Raw genomic sequence first — 21,395 nt, 5'->3', positions numbered from 1 at the left:
AGGCGACACCCCCTCTAAGCTTGGCTTTTTCAAAGGACATCTTGAACACCATGTGTTGAATATGCAGTTTGTGTGTTGGTGTCCACCTGTGTGAGAGCAGCCCTGCTGGTGCAAACACCTGATTTTTCTGCCTGTCAAACTCTGTGACAGACTGTGATTGGCACTGGGCGTTTTCTTAGGGAGTGTACAATGAATTGCACCCATACGGAGGGGTGTGTGTATGTGTGTGTGTGTGTGTGTGTGTGTGAGAGAGAGAGAGAGAGAGAGAGAGAGAGAGAGAGAAATAAGAGCATGTCTTGCACAAACCCGGTATAAATAGGCTTTTTATAGTTCAGCAGTCATTTTGGCATGAAAGAGGAGGGCTCTAGTCCAGATTTTATGGGGAGCCCAGTGTCTGATGTGGCTCAAGAATAGGGGAGCTCACACTGCATACTTGCCACTTGGGCTATGGAAGCTGGTTTTTCCCCCCTGCTTTTTCCTCTTTTTCAATACTGCATACAGATTTCCTGTATTTTATAGTTGTATTATATTATAATAAGGAAACTGAAGACAGAATTATGTAGGGTCACTACTGAGGACAATTAACCAGTGAAACAGCTTGCCTTCAGGAATCCCCGGCACCCCATCACCGGAGGGTTTTAAGAAGAGACTGGACAGTAATTTGTCTGAAAAGAATCTTGAATGCTAGACCAGGGGGCTGGACTAGAAGACCTCCAGGGTCCCTTCCAGCTATTCTATTCTATAATATTAATGCAATATCAAGGGTTTTCAATTCAATGTATAGAACGTGAAGGTGTGTGTTTGTGTTTATTTTCATAGTCATAATATACACTGAAGGTGGTATTTAATTTTGTTGTACGAGGTGCAATGACAATAAAGTAAACTAAACTATTCTATTCTGCAATGTTAATACAGTATCAAGGGTTTTCAATTCAATGTATAGAATGTGAAGGGTGTTTGCTTGTGTTTATTTTCATAGTCATAACATACACTGAAGGTGGTATTTAATTTTGTTGTACGAGGTGCAATGACAGTAAAGTAAACTAAACTATTCTATTCCATTCCACCATTGCTACCACAACAAATGTAACAGTGGCCTAAGACTTTTGCACAGCACTCTGTGTGTATGTGTGTGTGTTTGTTTGTATTTCAGCTTTGAGCTCTACTTGAGCTGATATCCCAGAGGAACAAAGGATAATTTATTAAACAGTAGCAATAAATTTATGAAAAAAATATAAAAAATTACACTTCCCTTTTTCAGCATGGCAAAATCAAGCCTTATTTTCATCTCCACTGAGTAGGATGTTGGGGACACCCCCCACCCCCCTTGTAGCTCTTTTAACTTGCTCCAATCTACCTGGGTGCCAATTTGAGCTTAGACTACTAGACTGTGTAAATTAAACAGTCAATTGCATGGCAGGGTTAAGTGTAACCATATCTGGGTGGCCACTAGATGGCAGCAAAATGTTGGTGGCTTTGTATGGCTGGATTTGCCACCTAGTTTTTATTTTTTTAAGTGTGTTAAAAGATAAAAACTAATACAAACTCAGAAAAAGAAAAGAATAAAAAGAAAAATGAGAAAGTGCAGAAAATACACAATAGAAAGGAAAATAGAAGGAAAGATGAAAATCTATAGTAAAGGAAAATATATAAAGAAATAACGTCCCCCTTCATCACAAGTATAAACAATTTTAGTAACATCACCTTATCTTAAAATACAGTAAAGGATGTCTTCTTCCAATGGCTCATCTGTTTACCTATAAGCAAATTCTTAAAACTTTATTGTCAATCCTGATCCACAAAAGCCCATTAAGGGTTACCATATCTCATCCCCGCCTCCTGCCTCCCATTCAATTGTGTTTGATTTTCAGAGGCTTCCTGGACAAGTCTCTGCAGTTTTCTTGGCAAGGTTTTCAGAAGTGGTTTGCCATTGCCTCCTTCCTAGGGCTAAGAGAAAGTGGCTGGCTCAAGATCACCCAGCTGGTTTCGTGCCTAATGTGAGACTAGAACTCACATTCTCCTGGTTTCTAGCCTGATGCCTTACAACTACACCAGACTGGGTCTCTAATATATCTATTTTAACTTTGATGAAATAAATCTACTTTACACACTTTCCTTTTATTGCTAACAATCTTTAGTCCCTTCAAATAATGTCTTTCTTTTTACTTAGTTTCTTTATCCCTTCTCATGGACTTCTTCAAAGCTTTAATGAGTCTCTTTTGTAAATTCAGTATAGGAAAGTTAGCCGTGTCACTCTTTTGACTTGTTTTATGCTTTCCTCTTTTAAGTATTAAGACATCAAGACATTTACGTATTAAGCTTTCCAAGTCAGTATCTCTTGTCCATTTTAGAATCACTTTCAGATGAGTCTCAATCTTGTATGGTAAAATGTCTTCCAAATACTGTCCAGCCTTATCTGTCTGTCTTTATGGCAGTCACTCTTAAATGGCACAAAGTTTTAAAATTAATTTCTGGGTCCATTGCTTATGAATGTTCTTCAATATGTACTGTGCTAAAAGTATTTTTGTCCAGTCTGTATTAGCAAGTCCAATTTAAGTGTTCTTCTCCTTTCATTGTAATTCCGAGATCCTTCTAGTTCCCCCTAGTGGGGCGTTGTGAGACGATATTCCAAGGGGGTGGGGAAATTTGGGTTTAGAAGTTTCAAAATTATAGTGTAGATGCATAATTATATGCATTTAATTACTTACTTTTGTAAGGGTGCGAGAATATACCAAAAGTGTTGCAGGGGTGTGGGGTATAGAAAAGGTTGGGAACCCCTGTTCTTGTATCGAATATTCAAAGTTTTAGCACTTCAGTAACATCTTAGCACTTTTTTAAAAAGAATCAAAACAACATTATCTTTCCTTGGGAAGGATTCTTATAATTGATTCCAAAATCTTATTTCAAATGCATCTGGACTTTTAATCTGTTAGTAACTTTCCAAAAGCAAGTTCTAATCACCATTTTGCTGTTTAAAGTTTTTTTAAAAAAAAAACAATTGGGGGGGGAGTATGTTGAATAAACTTATAAACAGTGGCAGTAAAGAAACAGAGAGGAATCTGGCCATTTGCTGAAGTTTAGTGAACATCTGGATTTTTGCAGCCCCTAAATGGCAACAGTAGAGCTGTATAGGAGCCAAAATACAATGGCTGTGAAGCATCTCTATAGGTTTGTGAATTGGTGTGTGTTACAGAAAACTTTTCTCCAAAGTGAAGGTTCGCTGCAATTAGTTCACACAGCATGAAAAGCGAAAGCATTTTTATTGTGGCAACCCAGTCACTGGGGATTGAAAATAGGAGATATTGTGTATCTGCTTCTTATTAACATTCAGTACAATGTAGCTAAGTGAACCCTAAGTATAACTTGGTTTGCTTTTGGTTTCAGGCACCTTCTTCCCTGGAGTTAAATGTTGCGAATAGTCCATAAATACACAACAACTAATGTAAAAGCCTGAAAGAAACGTTTGTAGAAAAATAGGTGAAAAACACATTTGAATACATTTGGTTTGATACAGAACCTTTTTTTGAAATTCTCACTAAAGAAGGAAAATTGGATTTATTCGTTTGTTTATTATTCATTTATGTGTTAAAATGGTTTGCCACCCGTCTCATTGCAAGGGATTCTGGGCAGCTTGCAACACAGACGGATGAATAGATAAATAGATAAGTAAATAGATAGATAAATAAACAGATAGATAAAAGATAGATAAATGGGTGGATGGAACGGTGGATGGAATGATGGATGGATAGCACTTAGACTTACAGTATATATCTCTTTGCAGTCTTTACAGTCCTCTCTAAGTAGTTTACAGAGTCAGCATATTGCCTCTGACAATCTGGGTCTTTATTTTCCCAACCTCGGAAGGATGAAAAGCTGAGTCAAATTTGAACTGGTGAGGATTGAGCTCCTGACAGTGAGATGAATTAGCTTGCAATGCTACATTCTAACCCCTGCACCACCACGGCTCTATAAAATAAATAAATACATCAATTCCATATGATACAATCAGTAAAAATACAGGTTATGACTAAACTATGGGGACCAGAGGGGGAGAGTAAATGCACAGAGGTGAGGTAGGATCTGCTATGAGTCGATCAATCTCCTCAAGTGATCAATTTCCCCATCGGAGCCCCAAGCCAACTAGCGGAGGCAGTCTCTGGAGAGCAGGGCGTTTCTTTTAGGTCTCTCATTTGCAACAGAAATTGGCCAAGCTGACAGATTATGCCGAGTGTCAGACGTGGTAGCCTTGAAGTCTGCTGCTTCCAGCTGGCCTGGTTGGTAAATAAAAGCTCCCAACTTTCTGTGATATGTGCCACCTCTGCACTCTGAAGATGATGCGTGTGTAGATCCATTTCAAAGTATGCAAGCGTTATTTACAAAGTGCTTCGGGTCCGGAAAATACCATGTAATAGTTAGTGAATCCATCCTGAAGAGGATTCTTATTTTTATCTTATTTCATTCTTCAACACAGTGACTAAATTAGTAGACCAGCGAAATACTGTGGACATAATAAATTTAGATTTTAGAAAGGCATTCGACAAAGTAGACCACAACCTACTTCTTAGTAAGCTAGAAAAAAGTGGAATAGATAGCAGCACCACTAGATGGACTTGCAACTGGCTGACAAACCATAGTAGTCCTTAATGGGTCCAAGTCTACATGGAGGGAAGTAAGCAGTGGGGTGCCACAAGGTTCTGTCTTAGGCCTAGTACTCTTCAATATCTTCATTACAACTTAGATGAGGGAATAGAAGGGGAACTGACCAAATTTGCAGTGATACTAAGCTGACAGGAATAGCTGTGTCCAAGAAGATAGGCTCAAGATCCAGATGGATCTTGACAGACTAGAACACTGGGCTGTATCTAACAAAATGAAATTCAGCATAGAGAAAAGTAAAGTCCTCCACTTAGGCAAGAAAAACCAAAAGTACACATATAGACTGGGTGAAACCAGGCTCAATAGCAGGAAGGGATCTTGGAGTCTTAGTGGACAACCAGCTAAATATGAGCCAGCAGTGTGCAGCAGCAGCCAAAAAAGCTAATGCAATCCTAAATTGCATTAACAGAGGGATACAATCGAGATCAAGGGAGGTACTAATACCACTCTATAAAGCCTTAGTAAGACCACACCTAGAGTACTGCATCTAGTTTTGGTCACCACATTATAAAAAAGATGTTGAGACTCTAGAAAAAGTACAGAGAAGAGCAACCAGGATGACTAGGGTACTGGAGGCTAAAACATACAATGAACGCTTACAGGAACTGGGCATGGCTAGTCTAGGGAAGAGAAGGACCAGGGGAGACAGGATAGCAGTCTTCCAATTTTTGAGGGGCTGCCACAGAGAGGAAGGGGTCAAGCTATTTTTTATTTTCTATTTTCCAAGGCACCCGAAGACAAGGAATAATGGATGGAAACTGAACAAGGAGAGATTGAACCTGGAAATAAGGAGAAACTTTCTGACAGTGAGAACAATCAATCCATGGAACAGAAGTTGCCCTTGGAAATTGTGGGAGCTTCATCACTGGAAGCTTTCAAGAAGAGATTGGACTGCCATCTGTCAGAAATGGTGTAGGGTCTCCCGCTTGGCCAGGAGGTTAGACTAGATGACCTACAAGGTCCCTTCCAACTCTGATTATCTGTTAGATCTATTAGATTCTGTTGCTTTAAAGGCTATGCCGCTGGGGAATCCTGGGAGTTGAAGTCCCCCCACCTTAAAAGTTGTTCAGCTTGGGAAACACCGCCATAAAGAATTCAGTGACGAGTCAGGCCCGAATCTTGAAAGAGCGGAAGCAGCTTTAATGAATAACAGACAGCTATCGCACTTCGTGCAAAGTCCAAAGTGCTTCTTCCAAATAAAATATGCAAAGCCTTTCATTTTAGTTCTTCTTTGCTTTTGTAAGATCAAGATTGTCCTTTGGAGCTCTGGACTCCAGCAGGGAATATCTCGTGTCTCTTTTGGACTTCACACAAAAGTCCTTTATTCTCTCTGACCTTTCAGGATGCTGATATTTTAATAGATCCCGTTGTCCTGTCCCCTTTTGATTAATTTTATTTCAATTGTATTTTTACTGTTGAACATTATTGCTGCTTGTACCTTGAGTAGTTTTCGCCGTTCTTAATTTCTTGTGTCATCCGGTGAATTTTACACCCCGTTTTACGAACCTTTCTTGCCACAGTTGCTAAGTGAATCACTGCACATGTTTAGTAACAGGTTTGTTAAATGAAGCTGAATTCCCCCGTTGATTTTTCTTGTCAGAAGGTCACAAAAGGGGACTCACATAACCCCAGAACACTGCCACCGTCGTAAATATGAATCAGTGGCCAAGCATCTGAATTTTGATCCCTTGACTACGGGGATGGCTGCAATGGCCGTAAGTGTGAAACATGGTCTTAGGTCACTTTTCTCAGTGTCATTGTAACTAGGAATGGTCAGTAAATGAACTGTTGTTAGGGAGGTATTACCTGTATCATAATTCATTATATTTCCATCCTATTTTCCCTCTGGAAGCTCAAGGCAGTTTCTCTATAGTAACTCCTTTCTCCAATCTTACCTCCATAACAATCATCCTGTTCGGTAGGGAGATGTCACAGCTGAGAGCGGACTTGAATATGCGTTGTCCTGGTCCAACACCCTTAATCAAGACCACTTATGGTTTCCTTCTGAAGATACCCATGGTGGTCATCCTGTTGTGGTTCGCCGGCAGCCGGTACAGATGCCAGCGGAATCGGATAGTGGGGAAGAACAGGGACCAGTCAGGGAGTCTGGGGAGGCCTCAGAGGAGGGTCCTGTGTCCAATGCAGAGATGGAGCCAGGACCATCTGGGAGTGGGGTGCTGCCTCTGGAGCCTTCGGAGTCTGGCAGCAGTGAGGCAGAGGATCAAGGGGAGCCTGTTTTCAGTGTATGTGTGCACAGAACTGCCAGAAGACAAGAGCAGCTGAGACAAAAGGGGCAACTCAGGAGTAAGGCTGGGAGGTGATTCTCCCTCCCCTAAGGGATAAAGGACAGGCAAAGGTGAAGAAACCTTTGCAGGAAGCAAAGTCGTTCAATCGGTTCAGATTCATCCTTGAAGCGCTTTGTACTTTGGTTGGTTCTTTTTCTAGTTCATTTGATACTTCTGTTACTGGCAGCATTTCACAGAACTGAAAGGTGGGTGCTTATCTCGGGGGGACTGTTTGAGATTCATCAATGAAAACAATTCCCAGTGTTGCAATAAAATAAGTCTTGTTTTCAAAATAAGCGTGTGGGTAATTACGGTTTAGGAAGCCTGGGTCAGAACACATCCCGAGATGGCTATGATGCTCATCCTCAGGGTCAGCCTAACCTACAAGTCAGCCAGTGGCAGGATGCTGCCGGTTTAACAACCGGTTTGGCAAGCACGTGCCACGCCTGCACTGAAAATGGAGCGTTTAGAAGCTCAGCTGCTTACCTTCCAAGTCAGCAGCGGTTAAGTAGAACAGCAAGGGGGCGCTAAATCAACTGTGCCGCGATTGAGATGAGCTACAAGGCAGGAAATAAAGGACAGGATAGGGCGGGGCCAGCTGATCGTCAGAGCTACCGGTTCGCGAGAACCATTCCGAACCAGCAGGATCGCACCCCTTGAAGTAAGCTAACTAAGCCGGTCTCCGCTAGAGTGTGTGTTCTTACTTGTACATAAAGTCTGCTTCACCCCAAAGGATTTACTACGGAGTAAGCAAGGCACAGTCTTTGTGTGTATCTTTGTTGTGCTGAGGTCTGCATGGTTAAATCTTGGAGGATGTCAATTCCCAGAAGTCCTTTGGGTCTTTGCACCTGGTCTCTCTTCCTAAAGCTGCTTTATAGTTCTTGCTTAGTCCTTCCTGTCCTGCAAGTGGGCATCTAACCTAACGTCTAATCCCGTGTGACAGCAGTGGCATCTCTCACCCTCTGCTGCCTTTCTGGCATTTAAAAAATCCCAATAAAGAAGTTGAAATAATATCTGAAGTGTCACCTACTGGTAATTCAGCATAGAACAGCTGCAGTTAGAACATACGGTCCTTTCCCAATGTTGGTCATTTTTAGGACCGACTCACAAGAAATAAATGAAACCAAACTTAATTTAAAACAAAGATAAAATGTGAGCAAGTGTAAAAAGGCAAAGATATATACAGTACTTAAACATTAATATGGAATTTTTTTAGAAGAAAATAATAAACTTTTTCAGGTGACAGTAAAACAGCAATTTGCAAATTTGTTAAGCAAGAATCTTTTTTTTTTAAATGCACTCATGATGTTACCTGGTTGGGTAATAAAACATCTGCAAGCAAAAGGCTTAGAGAAGATTAAGGACCAATTTCCTTGCAAAGGAAGCAGAACCTCTGGGAAAGTAATGGAAAGTTTTGGGATTATTATTTCAAATTGCAGGAAAGAAACAGAATCTTATGTTTGAAAGCAGGACTCACCCAATGCCATAACTCATGCAGATATTTTTTTAAAAAAAAAGACACTTGGCACCCATGGCCAACTGGATATCGAAATTCTCATGCTGGTTCCTAATGATATGAGTTGCCAATTTTTAAAAAAGTAGCAGACTTGGAAGCACAAGTCTTAAACTTCCTTTTCTGGTCTTCTCCAGCTTGGCATTTCCAAGTTGGATGATTGTCTTAAATCTAGAAAATTTTTGTTATGACCTTAAGGACATCCTTTGACATCTGGGTGTCCAAGAATCTTTCCAAATGCAGATTTATTTATTTTCATATTTCATGCGATTCTTCCTTTTATGGAAATTCATCTTTGTTTCCCTTCTTGTCCAACTTTGGGATTAAGGGGTTTGTGCATCGCACACATACTTTACAGAAACGGGAATTATTTTCCGGGTTTCCAGAGATTGTGGTGGTTCTTTTCATTACAAAAGAAGAGGCACACCTGTCTTGTTCAAGAGAACCTTTTAAAATGGAACACATTCTTAAATTGTGGTTTTTGAAGGTATACCAAAAAAGGTGCATCCTGTTTAAATTTATATAAACCAGCTATTATAATCTTTAGTAACTTGGTTTGACATCGTCCATGCCTATAAGCTTTATAAATTTATAAAGGATTTATAAAGCTAATTTCACCCACACAAAACCCCCCAAACAAACATCAGTTACAAATCCTGTTTTCTGGAAGCTTCACATCATAATGCTACAAATTAGCTATAAATTGCCATATATCTGATAAACAAAAAAGTTGTTTCAGATTTATTCATAGTAGAGACCCATATTAATGGGTGTTTTTTTGCTTTCAGTGCTGTAAAGTCTTAGATAAAGAACTTTAATAAGTAAGATAGACATCCTGTAATCAATCCTTCCTTCCTTCCTTCCTTCCTTCCTTCCTTCCTCCCCTCCCCTCCCTCCCTCCCCTCCCCTCCCCTCCCCTCCTCTCCTCTCTCTCCTCTTTCTTTCTTTCTTTCTTTCTTTCTTTCTTTCTTTCTTTCTTTCTTTCTTTCTTTCTTTCTTTCTTTCTTCTTTCTTTCCAGAAGGCCCGTTTTCGGCCTCCCGAGGCTGTAGAGGCTTCCCTCGAGCCTCCGGGAGGGCGAAACGCCTCAAACGGGCCAAAAATCAGCTGGGAGGCGTGCGCATGCACAGTGCAGGTAAGTTTGGCTGGGGCTTGCGTGCCCACACAAATGGCTCTGTGTCCCGTCTGTGCCACGCTTGCCATACATTTGCCATCATGGAACTAGGCAGATGGTCAAACAAATCGAGGTTTTTCAACCTTAGCAAGTTTAAATGGACTTCAGTTCCCAGAATTCCACAGCCAGCTTGGCTGGCTGTGGAATTCTGGGAGTTGAAGTCCATTCATCTTAAAAGTTGCTACATCTAAGAAGTACTCAAGTCGATGATGTCCAAGGTTGCCTTTCAGCCTGGATTAGCACTTAAGAGTTGAAATCCTAAGCACCCTAACTTGGGAGGAGGCTGGATGGTATATCCTATCTTCAGTTTATCTGGAACTTTCTATTGTTGCCTCATTTCCTCTTGTCCCAACAAGAATACCTCTGCCAAAAGTTCTTCATTCCACAGACCTTCTAAGCTACACATCTAGTAACTGCAGGCTTGCTTTTGATTGCTTATTTGTGATTATAACAATGGATTGATAAGTATGCATTTGATGTAAAAGGCTTTGCTTTATGGAACCTCCCTTGATCGATGCTTTTAAATAAAAACTTCGGGTAAATTGCTCAGAGATTCCAACCTGAGAAAATGTATGTGAGCTGCATAGTAAATTAAATGATGCTCGCAAATAAATCAGAGAACGTTCCAAAATTAAGTTGGTAATCGAAATTAAGGGGAAGTGACCCAAAGCAAAATAACGTTAATAGAAATATTGCATGTCAATGTCCCAAAGGGGCTTTTTTCAGGAGGCCACTGGACTTCCTTGTGTTTTTCTTTTGAAAATGTTTCGCTTCTCATCCAAGAAGCTTCTTCAGTTCTGACAGGACAGTGGGGAATGGAAGGATTTATCTTCTTTGCAGACAGCGGGTCACTTGCACCCTTTTAGAGGGTCCTTGAGGCCACTTGGAGGTTTATCTGTGTCCTCAGGGTCATCGGAGTAGTGCAAATGGTTCCTGTAATATGCAATTTTTTCCCCTCTGGAAATCCATTCCTACTCCCCCAACCATTCAAAGGGTGTTCATCTCAAATTGTATAGGAAAAAGTCTGTAGAGATTATCAGTCACCCAGTGATACATAGATAAGCCTCCAAGTGGCCTGAAGGACCCTCTAAAAGGATGCAAATGACAAGATGTCTGCAAGGAATATAAATCCTTCCCTTCCCCACCATCCAGTCGGAGCTGAAGAAGCTTCTTGGATGAGAAGAGAAACATCTTCAAAAGAAAAAAAGAAAGTCCATTTGCCTCCTGAAAAAAGCACCTTTGGGACAACCATGATCTGTAGGACAGAGAATCTCTACAGATATTGCGTATCAATGTTTCTCAACCTTTGCAAGATACGTGGACTTTAACACGCAGAATTTCCCAGCCAGCTGTGCAAAGTGGCAAAGGTTGAGAAACACTGCTGTATATCGTACAGCAATCGTAAGAAATGAGTGGTACTTTGCCATTTTTTGTTAATAATTTGATGGAAGTTCTTAACAAATCATAGCAAAAACGGATACAAATTAAGCTAAAAGAAAAGAAAAAAGAAAGGTGCAAAAAGTGCAGAAAAATAAAGGAAAACAAAAGCAAAAAGAGGAAAGAGAGAGGCAATATCGTCAACTGACCCTAATGCTAAACTGTTTTGAATTCACACACAGGGCTCCTATTTAGACAGGCAGGTTAGAGATGGTTTCTATTTGGATCAAGAAAGCAGGAGGTGATTAATAGGCATAGCAAGATCATCTGGGCCCACTGAGGAATTAGTATTCCAGGTTAATGAATAATATATAGGCAGAGGTGGGTATTCAGCTGGTTCTGGCCAGTTCTGGAGAACTGGTAGTGGAAATTCTGAGTAGTTCAGAGAACCAGCAAATCCCACCTCTGACTGGCCCCACCAACCCCATCTATTCTCCGCCTCCCGAGTCCCAGCTGATTGGCTGGCTCTTCTTTGGTTGCCCTGCACAGGAGAATGGAGCTGGAAAGCAGGTTAGTGGGGTGGGGAGGGAATAGGGATTTTACAGTAGCCTTCTGCCATGTCCACCAAGCCACGTCCACCAAGCAACACCACGCCCATGAAGCCACGCCCACAGAATTGGTAGTAAATTTTTTTTGAATCCTACCACTGTATATAGGCACTGTGTGTTGGGGGGGCGGGCAGGTGTTGTGGTTCGTTGGCAGCAGGTGTGGACAGCTGAGGTCTCGGAGAGCGAGGACTCAGATGAGGGGCCGGCGTGTAATGCAGGGATGGGGCCAGGACCATTGGGGAGTGGAATGCTGCCTTCGGAGATTGTGGAGGCTGGCAGCAGTGATGAAGAGGTCCCCGAGGAGCCTGTGCCCAGCATGCGTGTGCGCAGGGCTGCTCAAAGGAAAGAGCAGCTGCAGCAGCATGGGCGACTCGGGAGTAAGGCTGCAAGGTAATGGGCCCTCCCTTCAGAGATAAAAGCCAGCCGAGAAACTGCAGTTCTTTGCAGAAGGCAAAGAAATGTTACACTTGAGGCTGGTGGACGTTAGGAATATCTGAGTTGGTGTTTGAAGACTCTTTGTGTTTGAATTATTGCTTAGTAACTTTATCTGTTTTTCTTGGCAGCCTTGCACAACCTTGGCAAGGCTCTTTCTTATTGGAGCTAATTGGTTTGAAGCAGCCTTTTAACCGTGAAGGAACGAGATTCGTAAAGAAACATTAAAAGGTTGTGCTGTTACCTTTGTCTCGCGTTTGCTTCCTTGGAACCAGGTTTGGGTCAGATCAACAGGAGAGCTGCTCTGCTTCCCATAAAGGCACCACCGCTGCCCTTCCACCATAGGGTTTGAGCTGTTGGAGAACTCAATCTTGTCTCGGGGAAATTTAGAACTAACTGCCCTAGCAGGCCAGGTTTAGGAAGCACGTGGTCTTCAATGCCTCTTGTTGGTTCGGGCTAAGAGCCGTGGTACTGCAGTGGTCAGAATGCAGTATTGCAGGCTGCCCACTGCCAGGAATTCAATTCTGATCGGCTCAGGGTGGACTCAGCCTTCCGTCCTTCCCAGGTAGGTAAAATGAGGACCCATATTGTTTGGGGGGCAGTAGGCTGACTCTGTAAACTGCTTAAAGAGGGGCTGTAAAGTACTGTGAAGCGGTATATAAGTCTAAGTGCTATTGCTATCTTCCATCTTTCCTTTCTTCTTTCCTTTCTTCCTCCCTCCCTCCCTCCCTCCCTCCCAGCCGTTAGAATATAGTACCCAGGTTGTTGGGGGCAAGAGGCTGACTCTGTAAACTGCTTAGAGAGGGACTGTAAAGCACTGTGAAGTGGTATATAAGTCTAAGGGCTACTGCTGTTAGGCCCCCTCAATTGGGTATGGGATATCCATGAAAGGAGACTGGCAGGTTACTCCAATGATCCTGGGCAGATCACAGTCTCGTAGTATTTTATCTTATGGGCTTCGTTTGCATGCTTTGGGGTGGAGAATCTGTGAACGGAAGCAATGTAGAAATCTAAGAAAGACACAGGACAGGACAGCCACTGATCTAGTGGGTTTCTATGTGTCTTGCAACTTTAAGACTTGTGGACTTCAACTCCCAGAATTCCTCAGCCAGCATAGCTTGCTCTCTTGCAATCTCTCCACTTTAGGATGTTAAGAGGAAAAAAAGAAAGAGACGCAGCTGGCTGAGGAATTCTGGGAGTTGAAGTCCACGAGTCTTACAGTTGCCAAGTTTGGGGACCCCCTGCCAAAGGGCCTTTCCTGCCGATGCAGTTGAACTGATTAGCACCTTTTTGTTACCTATCCCACAGGTAACCATTCTGGAACCCAAAGTAACAAGCTGATTTGTACTGTAAAACAGTTCCCCCTTAATATCCTTACGACAAAAACCACAATAAGATGATTTATTTCAAGGGCAAGGAATCCTTTCCTCCAATGCTGGTGCTGAAGTGGTCCGTTGTCAGTCATGTTAGCTTCAGCAAAAGGGTTTTTTTCCCCCCGCCCTTTCAGAAATTCCTCCCTTTGTGTAATTATTAACAGTCAAACCTGGTTCTCGGGGCATCTCGGTTACCTCAGTTTCACGGAGCACTCCGTGCTTAGTGGCCGGGATTGTGTGGAAACCTTGGGTTTGGTTGGCTGAGTTTTCACACGAAGGCGTGGCTAAATGGTGGCTGGTGCAAGAAGCACAAAGCGAGCCAAGTTTTAGGTTGGTTGGCTTGACTCTCTTCATTTAACGTCAAGCCAGCTGTTGTGGGCTGCAGAGAATGGCGAGCTTTCAGAGATGGCTCCTTAACTCGGGCCAGGGAAGGAGGAGGTCTGGAGGCGATGAAGACAAAACGAGGCTCGGCCAGGGCATGGGGTGGAACAAGGGTCCTTCTCCCTGTCGGCTGGTGGAGAGCGCAAAGCAAGGAAGAAGGTTATCTATGGAGATTCTCCGTCCTCCAGGTCGTAGTTGTTCCAAAGCTGATTTTTTTCAGGAGGCAACTGGACTTTTGGGTTTTTCTTTTGAAGACGTTTCACTTCTCATCCAAGAAGCTTCTTCAGCTCTGACAGGACAGTGGGGAATGGAAGGATTTATATTTCTTGCAGACAGCTGGTCATTTGCATTCTTTTAGAGAGTCGATAAGGCCACTTGGAGGTTTATCTGTGTCCTCAGCGCTATTAAAATAGCAAGTGCTATTGCTATTTAAACTCATGACCAGAAAGAGTTCTGGGAATCTCAAAACATTTAAAGTGTACTCAAACAGTTTTCAAATGTCACACCTGTTGAGGTAATTCCCCGTTAGGAGAATGAGTACATACAGGGAGATGTATTTGAGAGGAGTGTTTGAATAATACACACAGAGCACACAGATACACTGTACAGTAAATGTAGGTTTTTACTTCCAGAAAGGTTTAAGCAAAGTCCAAAATAAGCAATCCAAAGGTTATTCACAGGTAAAATCAGTCAGTTTTCATCCAGGGATAATCCAAATATCAAATTCCAGTGTCAAAAACAGTTCAGTATCAGACTTACATCAAATCTAATAATATCAGTCAATTAGAAAAAATGGAGGAACGGCAATACTTTCCAACAGAAGGAAACAGATACACTCACTCTCTTCTGAGACTCAGACTAAGACAAAAACAACCCAGGTTTCTGGCTCCATCTTATGGCCGCTTGAGTAACCACACCCAATTGCAGTTTTTAGCATGCTCTTGAAGAGACAGTACTAAAATGTTTATCCTGGTTTATATATTTCTAACCCAAATACCTGTTGGGTGACTTATATTCCTAACAACACCCTTCCTGAAAATCCTCAGTTTGGTGTCTCTTCTAAATGATACAGGGTGGGGGAATGGGAGGATTTATATTCCTTGTAGACAGCAGGGTCATTAGTGGGTTATTAAAGAGGCCATCTATATCAAAACTGAACAGCCCTCTCTCCACAGAGAGGGAGGGATATGACACCATCCATTCCCAATCTACAACACAGTCCTTTCAGCAGTTCCGAGAAGGCTCCGCACCCACTTGCACCACTCAGCTGACCCCGAGGACACAGATAAATCTCCAAGTGACCTCAACGGCTTTCTAAAAGGATGCAAATGACCAGTTTTTCTACAAAGAGTATGACTCCTTGCATTGCTCACCATCTGGACAGAACTGAAGAAGTTTCTTGGATGAGAAGCAAAATGTCTTCAAAAATGAACCAGAAAGTCCAGTTGCCTCTTGAAAAAAAAAAAGAGCAACTTTGGGACAAGGAAGCAGGTATTTCCTGAAGGTGTGTATATTGGTGGATGTCTGACTTCCTTGGTGACAGGGAATGCAAGGTTGATGAAGCTCATCAATAATTTGCATGAGCTCCCCTGGGGAGATGTAAATGTCTCAGTTGCACGGCTTAGGTAATTTGAATGAAAAGTACTTTTGGAAACTGATCTTTGCAACAACAAGTGTGTGAGTGCGCCTTTCCAGAGTTTTAGCCTGAGGAAACTGGTTGCTGGCAAAGTACAATTGGAGCTGTCTTTGAAATCATGTGCAGGCAGTGCTTTGCTTAATGTCCACTTGTTCAGGGACATTTTAAAGTTAGGATGGTGCTGCCCAAGAAGCACTCACAATGTCATGCCCCTGTCCGAGTCTGATTCAGAGAGGAAGGATGAACAGCTGACAGGGAGTGGGAATGTGGCTCTGTTGGCTGTGGAAGAAACTGGGGAAGGGCAAAGTCTGGCTGGGCAGATCAGGGGAGAGGTAGAGCAAGGCAGAGGGAATTCGGAGGAAGACCCAGGCCCACCCCCTCTTCATCCTAGGGCATGCAGGGAGGAATGGAGAAGGGAGCAACGTGAGCTGTTTGGCTTACAGGGGAAGAATGGGCTCTGATTCCCTTTATTAGCTGCAGCTGGGAACACAGTGTTTAAAAAAGGAAGCTGCACACAGCAAACTGTTGGGAGCAAACGTAAATTTATCTGGTATCATCATGGCTTATCTGTGTTCCTGGCGTCTTCCTAACTGTGTGAGTATTGCCATGCTTTCAAGTCTGCAATTCCTTCTCCTGCCCTGTCTAGTTAATTACTGCAGCGTGGTTTGTTTGGATTTTTAGTTACAGTTTATATGTACTTTGTTTTCACACTAAATTTTCTCCTGTTAAAGGCTGTTCCTCCAGCCAAAGGCAACCTAGACATTGGGGGCAAAGTTGGAGATAATAAAGGGACTCTTATTGCTTATCTGACTGTGTTTCCTTTATGCCACGCCCTGAGTCATCACACATGATGGGACTTTGTGTTTGTGAGCGCTGTCATTTGCAACCCTCCTGCCAGCTTCCGACAAGCAAAGTCAATGGGGAAGGTTGCAATGGCCAGGTAACATCGCATCTTATGACTGCATCGCTTAATGACTGAGTTATTGGTCCTAATTACCATCAGTAAGTGAGAGCTACCTGTATTGCTGCAAACCTAATGCCTCCCCCATTATTTTCTTCGTATTTACGATAATCCTAGGCATTTACATCCCAAGAATTCGGGAACCTTTGGAAACTAATGCAGGTAATATCTGAGGAGGCATTTGAATTTTCTAATTCGATTCTGATTTCTTGGACTAGCTGTAACACCAGTCCCAGTGAGCTTTTAAAGATCCGACAGCATTGATTTTCAGAGTGCTAATTGTATCCCGTCGGTTCTTTTCCTTTCAACAGATTTTGTTACACCTGCCATGTGTTGTTCTCGGAAATCTGTTATTTGAAGAGCATTTCCTATTTAGCTCAGACTCTTAAATGAAGATATTATCTATCTATCTATATATCTCTATATCTATCTCTCTGTCTGTCTGTCTCTAGCTATATATCTACCTTCCTGTCTGTCTCTCTTTCTGTCTGTCTGTCTGTCTATCTATCTAGTCTCTGTCTATATCTATATGTCTGTCTATCTATTTATCTGGCTATCTTGTCTATCTAGTCTGTCTGTCTATCTATCTTGTCTGTTTAACTATCTAGTCTGTCCATCTGTCTATATATATCTGTCAATATCTGTCTGTCTGTCTGTCGCTATATATCTACCTTCCTGTCTCTCTCTCTTTAGGTCTGTCTGTCTGTCTCTCTATCTTGTCTGTTTATCTAGTTGGTCCATCTGTCAATATCTATCTGTCAATATCTATCTATCTATCTATCTGTCTGTCTGTCTGTCTGTCTCTAGCTATATATCTACCTTCCTCTCTCTCTCTCTTTCTGTCTGTCTGTCTAGTCTCTGTCTATATCTATATATTTGTCTATTTATCTGTCTATCTTGTCTGTCTATCTAGTCTGTCTATCTTGTCTGTTTAACAATCTAGTCTGTCCATCTGTCTCTATATATTTGTCAATATCTATCTATCTATCTATCTATCTATCTATCTATCTATCTATCTATCTATCTATCTATCTATCTATCTATCTATCTATCTATCTATCGTTAGTGCCACATATCAAACTGTGAATTAGTGAGTAATCCCCCCATTTTCTGGATCCTATATAACATCCTGGCTTAAGCCAGCAAACTTTTATTGAGCATGTTCCGTGAATTGGTGTTTCGTAGCCTAAGTTTCCAATTTCTTAATGTGTGGGAAATCCAAATTAGGTACTATGTAGGAAAAATAGGCCCCACTTTGTCCAGAGACATGTCTCTGTAGACTTCTAGTTTTTGTGTCTTAAAGAGCTTGTTTCTCAAAAACAAAGAAACCTGTCATGTTGAATGTACACCCGAGCATGTGACATGATAGGCAATGCGCTGGCTCTTTTGTAGTGACCTCTTTGCTTAATCCCACTGTATTTAAGAAACCACATCAGCTGGGTTCACACAACATGAAGGCTTTGTATCATGGCTTTATTTTCCACCTTGGTTTTAAGTTCTGCTACTATTCCCAAGATACAAATGAGGAAAACATTTCATAGAGAGGACGGGGTCAAGCCACAGAGAGGAGGAAGTGGTCAAGCTATTCTCCAAAGCACCCGAAGGCCAGAGAAGGAACAATGGATAGAAACTGAACAAGGAGAGATTCAACCTGAAAAAATAAGGAGAAATTTTCTGACAGGGAGAACAATCAATCAGTGGAACAGAAGTTGCCCTTGGAAGTTGTGGGAGCGCTATCACTGGAGGCTTTCAAGAAGAGACTGGACTGCCATTTGTCAGAAATGGTTCAGGGTCTCCCGCTTGGGTGGGGGGTTGGACTAGATGACCTTCCAACTCTGATTCTCTGTTATCTGTTTGAGCCAGCCACCGGCTAGGTAATGCAGCCATACCTGTTTTTGATCTTCAAAGCTCTGCTGAGTTGTTTTTTTACCTGAAAGCAGCTATTAGAACAGAACGTCAGCAGTCCAGGTGCCTTCACCTGTTCGTCTTGCCTGTCCACCTAGGTTCCTGTCACCTGGGGCCTTTTTTGGCTGGGCCTGGGATGGTTCTCTCACAGGAGTTCATCCTTCACGCCTCAGAGGGCTCACTTAAAGCACAAGGCAAGGGGTGGCTCTGTGTGTGTGTGTGTGTGTGATACGAGAGATACACATTTGCTAATTTGAAAATAGTGACAGTTAGTACAAGGAGTAACGCTGAGGAACAGCTGCAACCTGGGCGCCCTCAGATAAAAGGAAACCCAGTCCAGCCTAGAACTGCAACCTGAGAAAGCGCCTGAGGCAAGAAGGCCCTCAGAGGTTCTTGTGAAGGGAGGGGAAAGCCCTTTCAGAATTAGAAGATGCTGATACAGGTGGTCCTCATCTTATGGCCACAATTGGGACCGGCGTTTTGGTCACTCAGCACATGCAAATGGACCCAATTTTAGCCCCCCCCCCCTTTTTTATTACTGTGGCCATCAAGCAAACCGCCACTGTTGTTAAGCGAACACAGTCATTAAGCGAATCTGGTGGTGCAACAGTTGCAATACTTTCGAGGGCAGGTCCTGCCTTTTTCCCTGGCCACCATAAATCTGAACTGTTGTTAAATGAGTGGCCATACATCAAGGACTATAAGAATAGAATAGAATGGAAGGGGGAAAGGAAGGGAATAGAATAGGGAATGGAATGGAATAGAATAGAATATCGGAATAAAGAATGGAATAGAATAGAATAGAATAGAATAGAATAGAATAGAATAGAATAGAATAGAATAGAGATTAGATTAGATTAGAATATAATAGAATAGAGATTAGAATAGAATAGAGATTAGATTAGAATAGAACAGAACAGAATAGAATTCTTTATTGGCCAAGTGTGATTGGACACATAAGGAATTTGTCTTGGTGCAAATACTCTGTGCACATAAGAAAAAATAAAAAATATATATAAAATGAAATACATTTTATTATTTTAAAATACATATTAATTTTACAATAATATTAGCATGCATGGCTTTGGTTTCTAGTCCAGTCTACCTTGAAGAGTCGACACTGATGTTGCACGTCCGAATGCACTTCCCTCCGCCCCTTGACGTTCACGGGGACTCGGGAGGGGTCTCGCCTGAGAGCTTTCCTCGGATTCCAGTTCTGGTCCAAACTCGCCCGTCCTTTTGAATCCCGCCATTGCGGGATTGCCTTTGTCGTATTCCTTCCTCCCAGCGCATCGGCGGCCCTTTCACGGGGGTTTGAAGGAAGCCAGCCGGGGCCGGGAGGAGCCGGGGCCGGACGCTGGAGTTCAGCGGCTGCTGAGCCCTCCACCGCGGGGTGCAGCACTCAGAAGCCCCGGTTGGATTCGGGGTTCCAAGCGCGGGTCGTGGGGAAGACCGCGCCGCGATGTAAGGCGGGCGGGCAAAAGCCTCGGAAGTTCCCGGGGCTTTCGGGGGTGCCTTTTCCGCGAGTTTGGCCAAGTCGGTCGGAATGGAACCGGAGCCTCTCTGGAACCGGGCCGGCATTGCGGGGAGGGAGGGAGGGCGGGCGGGCGGGAGGAAGCGCCCGGGCACCTTCCCACGAGGCCCGGTGGGGGTTCAGCCTCCGGAGCCCGGCGTGGGAAGAAGCCTCACGCCCGGGGAACCCGAAACCGGGCGGGTCAGGGAAAGCGGCGGCGGCGGCGGTTCTCCCGGCGCGCCCGTCTGCGGCGCACAGGTGTGGGGAAGCCCGGCCTCGCCGAGGCGGCCGGCGCGGAAGGGAGGAGCTGGGGCGCGTCAGCCCCGCGCGGCAAAGATGGCGCGCCCCCCTCCTCCCCGCCTCGGGAGCGCGCCCCGTGCCAGCCAATGGCGGCGGGCCCGGCAGGGCGAGAAGAAGGGAGGCGCGGCCCGGGCGGGCCCCGAGTCCCGGGCTCCGTCCCCCCCGCTCCCTCCTTCCACCCTCAGCGCACGCTCCTGGAGCCCTTTTGCGCGCTAGGCGAGGTGAGGGGAAAGGGGGACCGTCCATTGCTCGTCAGCCGCCGGCGCCATGGCCACCCTCAGGTAGGTTTGGTCACCTCGCCTCAGGCTTTCCCAACTCGCCTCAGCAGCCGCTTGGCTGAGCGAGGAGAAGAGCGCCGGGATGCTCGGCCCGCCAAGTTAAGTCGGCGGGACTTGCGGCGCCTCAGAGGGGTATCTTTTGGGGGGGAGAAAGGGAGGGCTGTGTGTATGTGGGGGTCTCCCTCGTGGCCAGGAGGAGAGCAGCCGCCGCCGCCGCCTCATCCCCTGCGAGCCCTACGGAGCGTGGCCGTCTACGAAGCGGTCGGGTGGGGGTGGGGGTCCGGGCCAGCCTCCCGGGCGAAGCGGTTTGGTGGGGGGGAGAGGCTCATACTGAACCTGTAGGGGGGAGGGAGCGCGAGCAAGTTTTATAGAATCATAGAATAAGAGAGTTGGAAGGGACCTTAGAGGTCATCTACTCGAGCAGGAGAGTCTCTTCCAAATATTAGCCTCTGCCGAGGATCGAACTCACAGCCTCCCGATGGTAAGGCCAGAGTTCCACCTCTCCTGGCGCCTCCGGATCCGGCTCCAAAGCGCTGGCTGGGGGTCGAGGGGTGGTGGTGGGGATAACCAAAGCGGTGGGCTTGCTGCTTTTAAGTGCAAGGGGGAGAGAGAATCCGGCCGGCATGGCCAGGACGCGGCGTCGGTTGAGCTTGGGAGCCTGACCCTCTTTTGCCCTCGGATCCAACACCCTCGCCCCCACCCTTCCCGCCGCCCGAAGATTTTGGGAAGCGGTGCACTGCAGCGCTAAGCAGGCAAGCCCTTTGCAAAGGAAGGGCCGCTGCTGGCTGCGGTTTTTTGGTTTTTTTCCCCTTTTCTCTCTCTCCAGCCGGCTTAAGGGATACAACAGTCCGGATCTAAAATAATTAATATTAATGAATGAATTGAATTGAATGAATGCAATATCAGGGGGTTTCGATTCAGGTGCATAGAGGGCGAAGGGTGTGTGTTTTGCGTTTTGATGTCCATAGGTTACAATGTACATACATGTTGGGTTGTTTTGAGGTT

At 44.2% G+C, this 21,395-nt stretch overlaps 1 protein-coding gene across 4 annotated transcripts in view; it reads left to right on the top strand.

Moving 5' to 3' along the window:
• The window catches only part of ADK (adenosine kinase), a 239,474-nt gene that overhangs the window by 1,118 nt on the left and 216,961 nt on the right, over positions 1-21,395 (top strand). For 2 of the 4 annotated variants that reach the window (XR_015743670.1, XM_026710964.2), the window contains exon 1: positions 20,320-20,393. The exons of the other annotated variants lie outside the window; for them this stretch is intronic. Coding sequence is in view for 1 of the 2 variants with exons in the window: in XM_026710964.2 (XP_026566749.1) it covers positions 20,380-20,393 (14 nt within the window). In the remaining variant the exon portion in view is untranslated. Of the gene's footprint in view, positions 1-20,319; positions 20,394-21,395 lie in introns of those variants that run through there. 4 annotated transcript variants of the gene reach the window in all.

This window comes from Pseudonaja textilis, chromosome 4, assembly GCF_049901715.1.
Source record: "Pseudonaja textilis isolate UNSWEBS1 chromosome 4, rPseTex1.2, whole genome shotgun sequence".
Lineage (NCBI taxonomy): Eukaryota > Metazoa > Chordata > Lepidosauria > Squamata > Elapidae > Pseudonaja > Pseudonaja textilis.
This window is presented reverse-complemented; position numbering and strand designations above follow the sequence as displayed.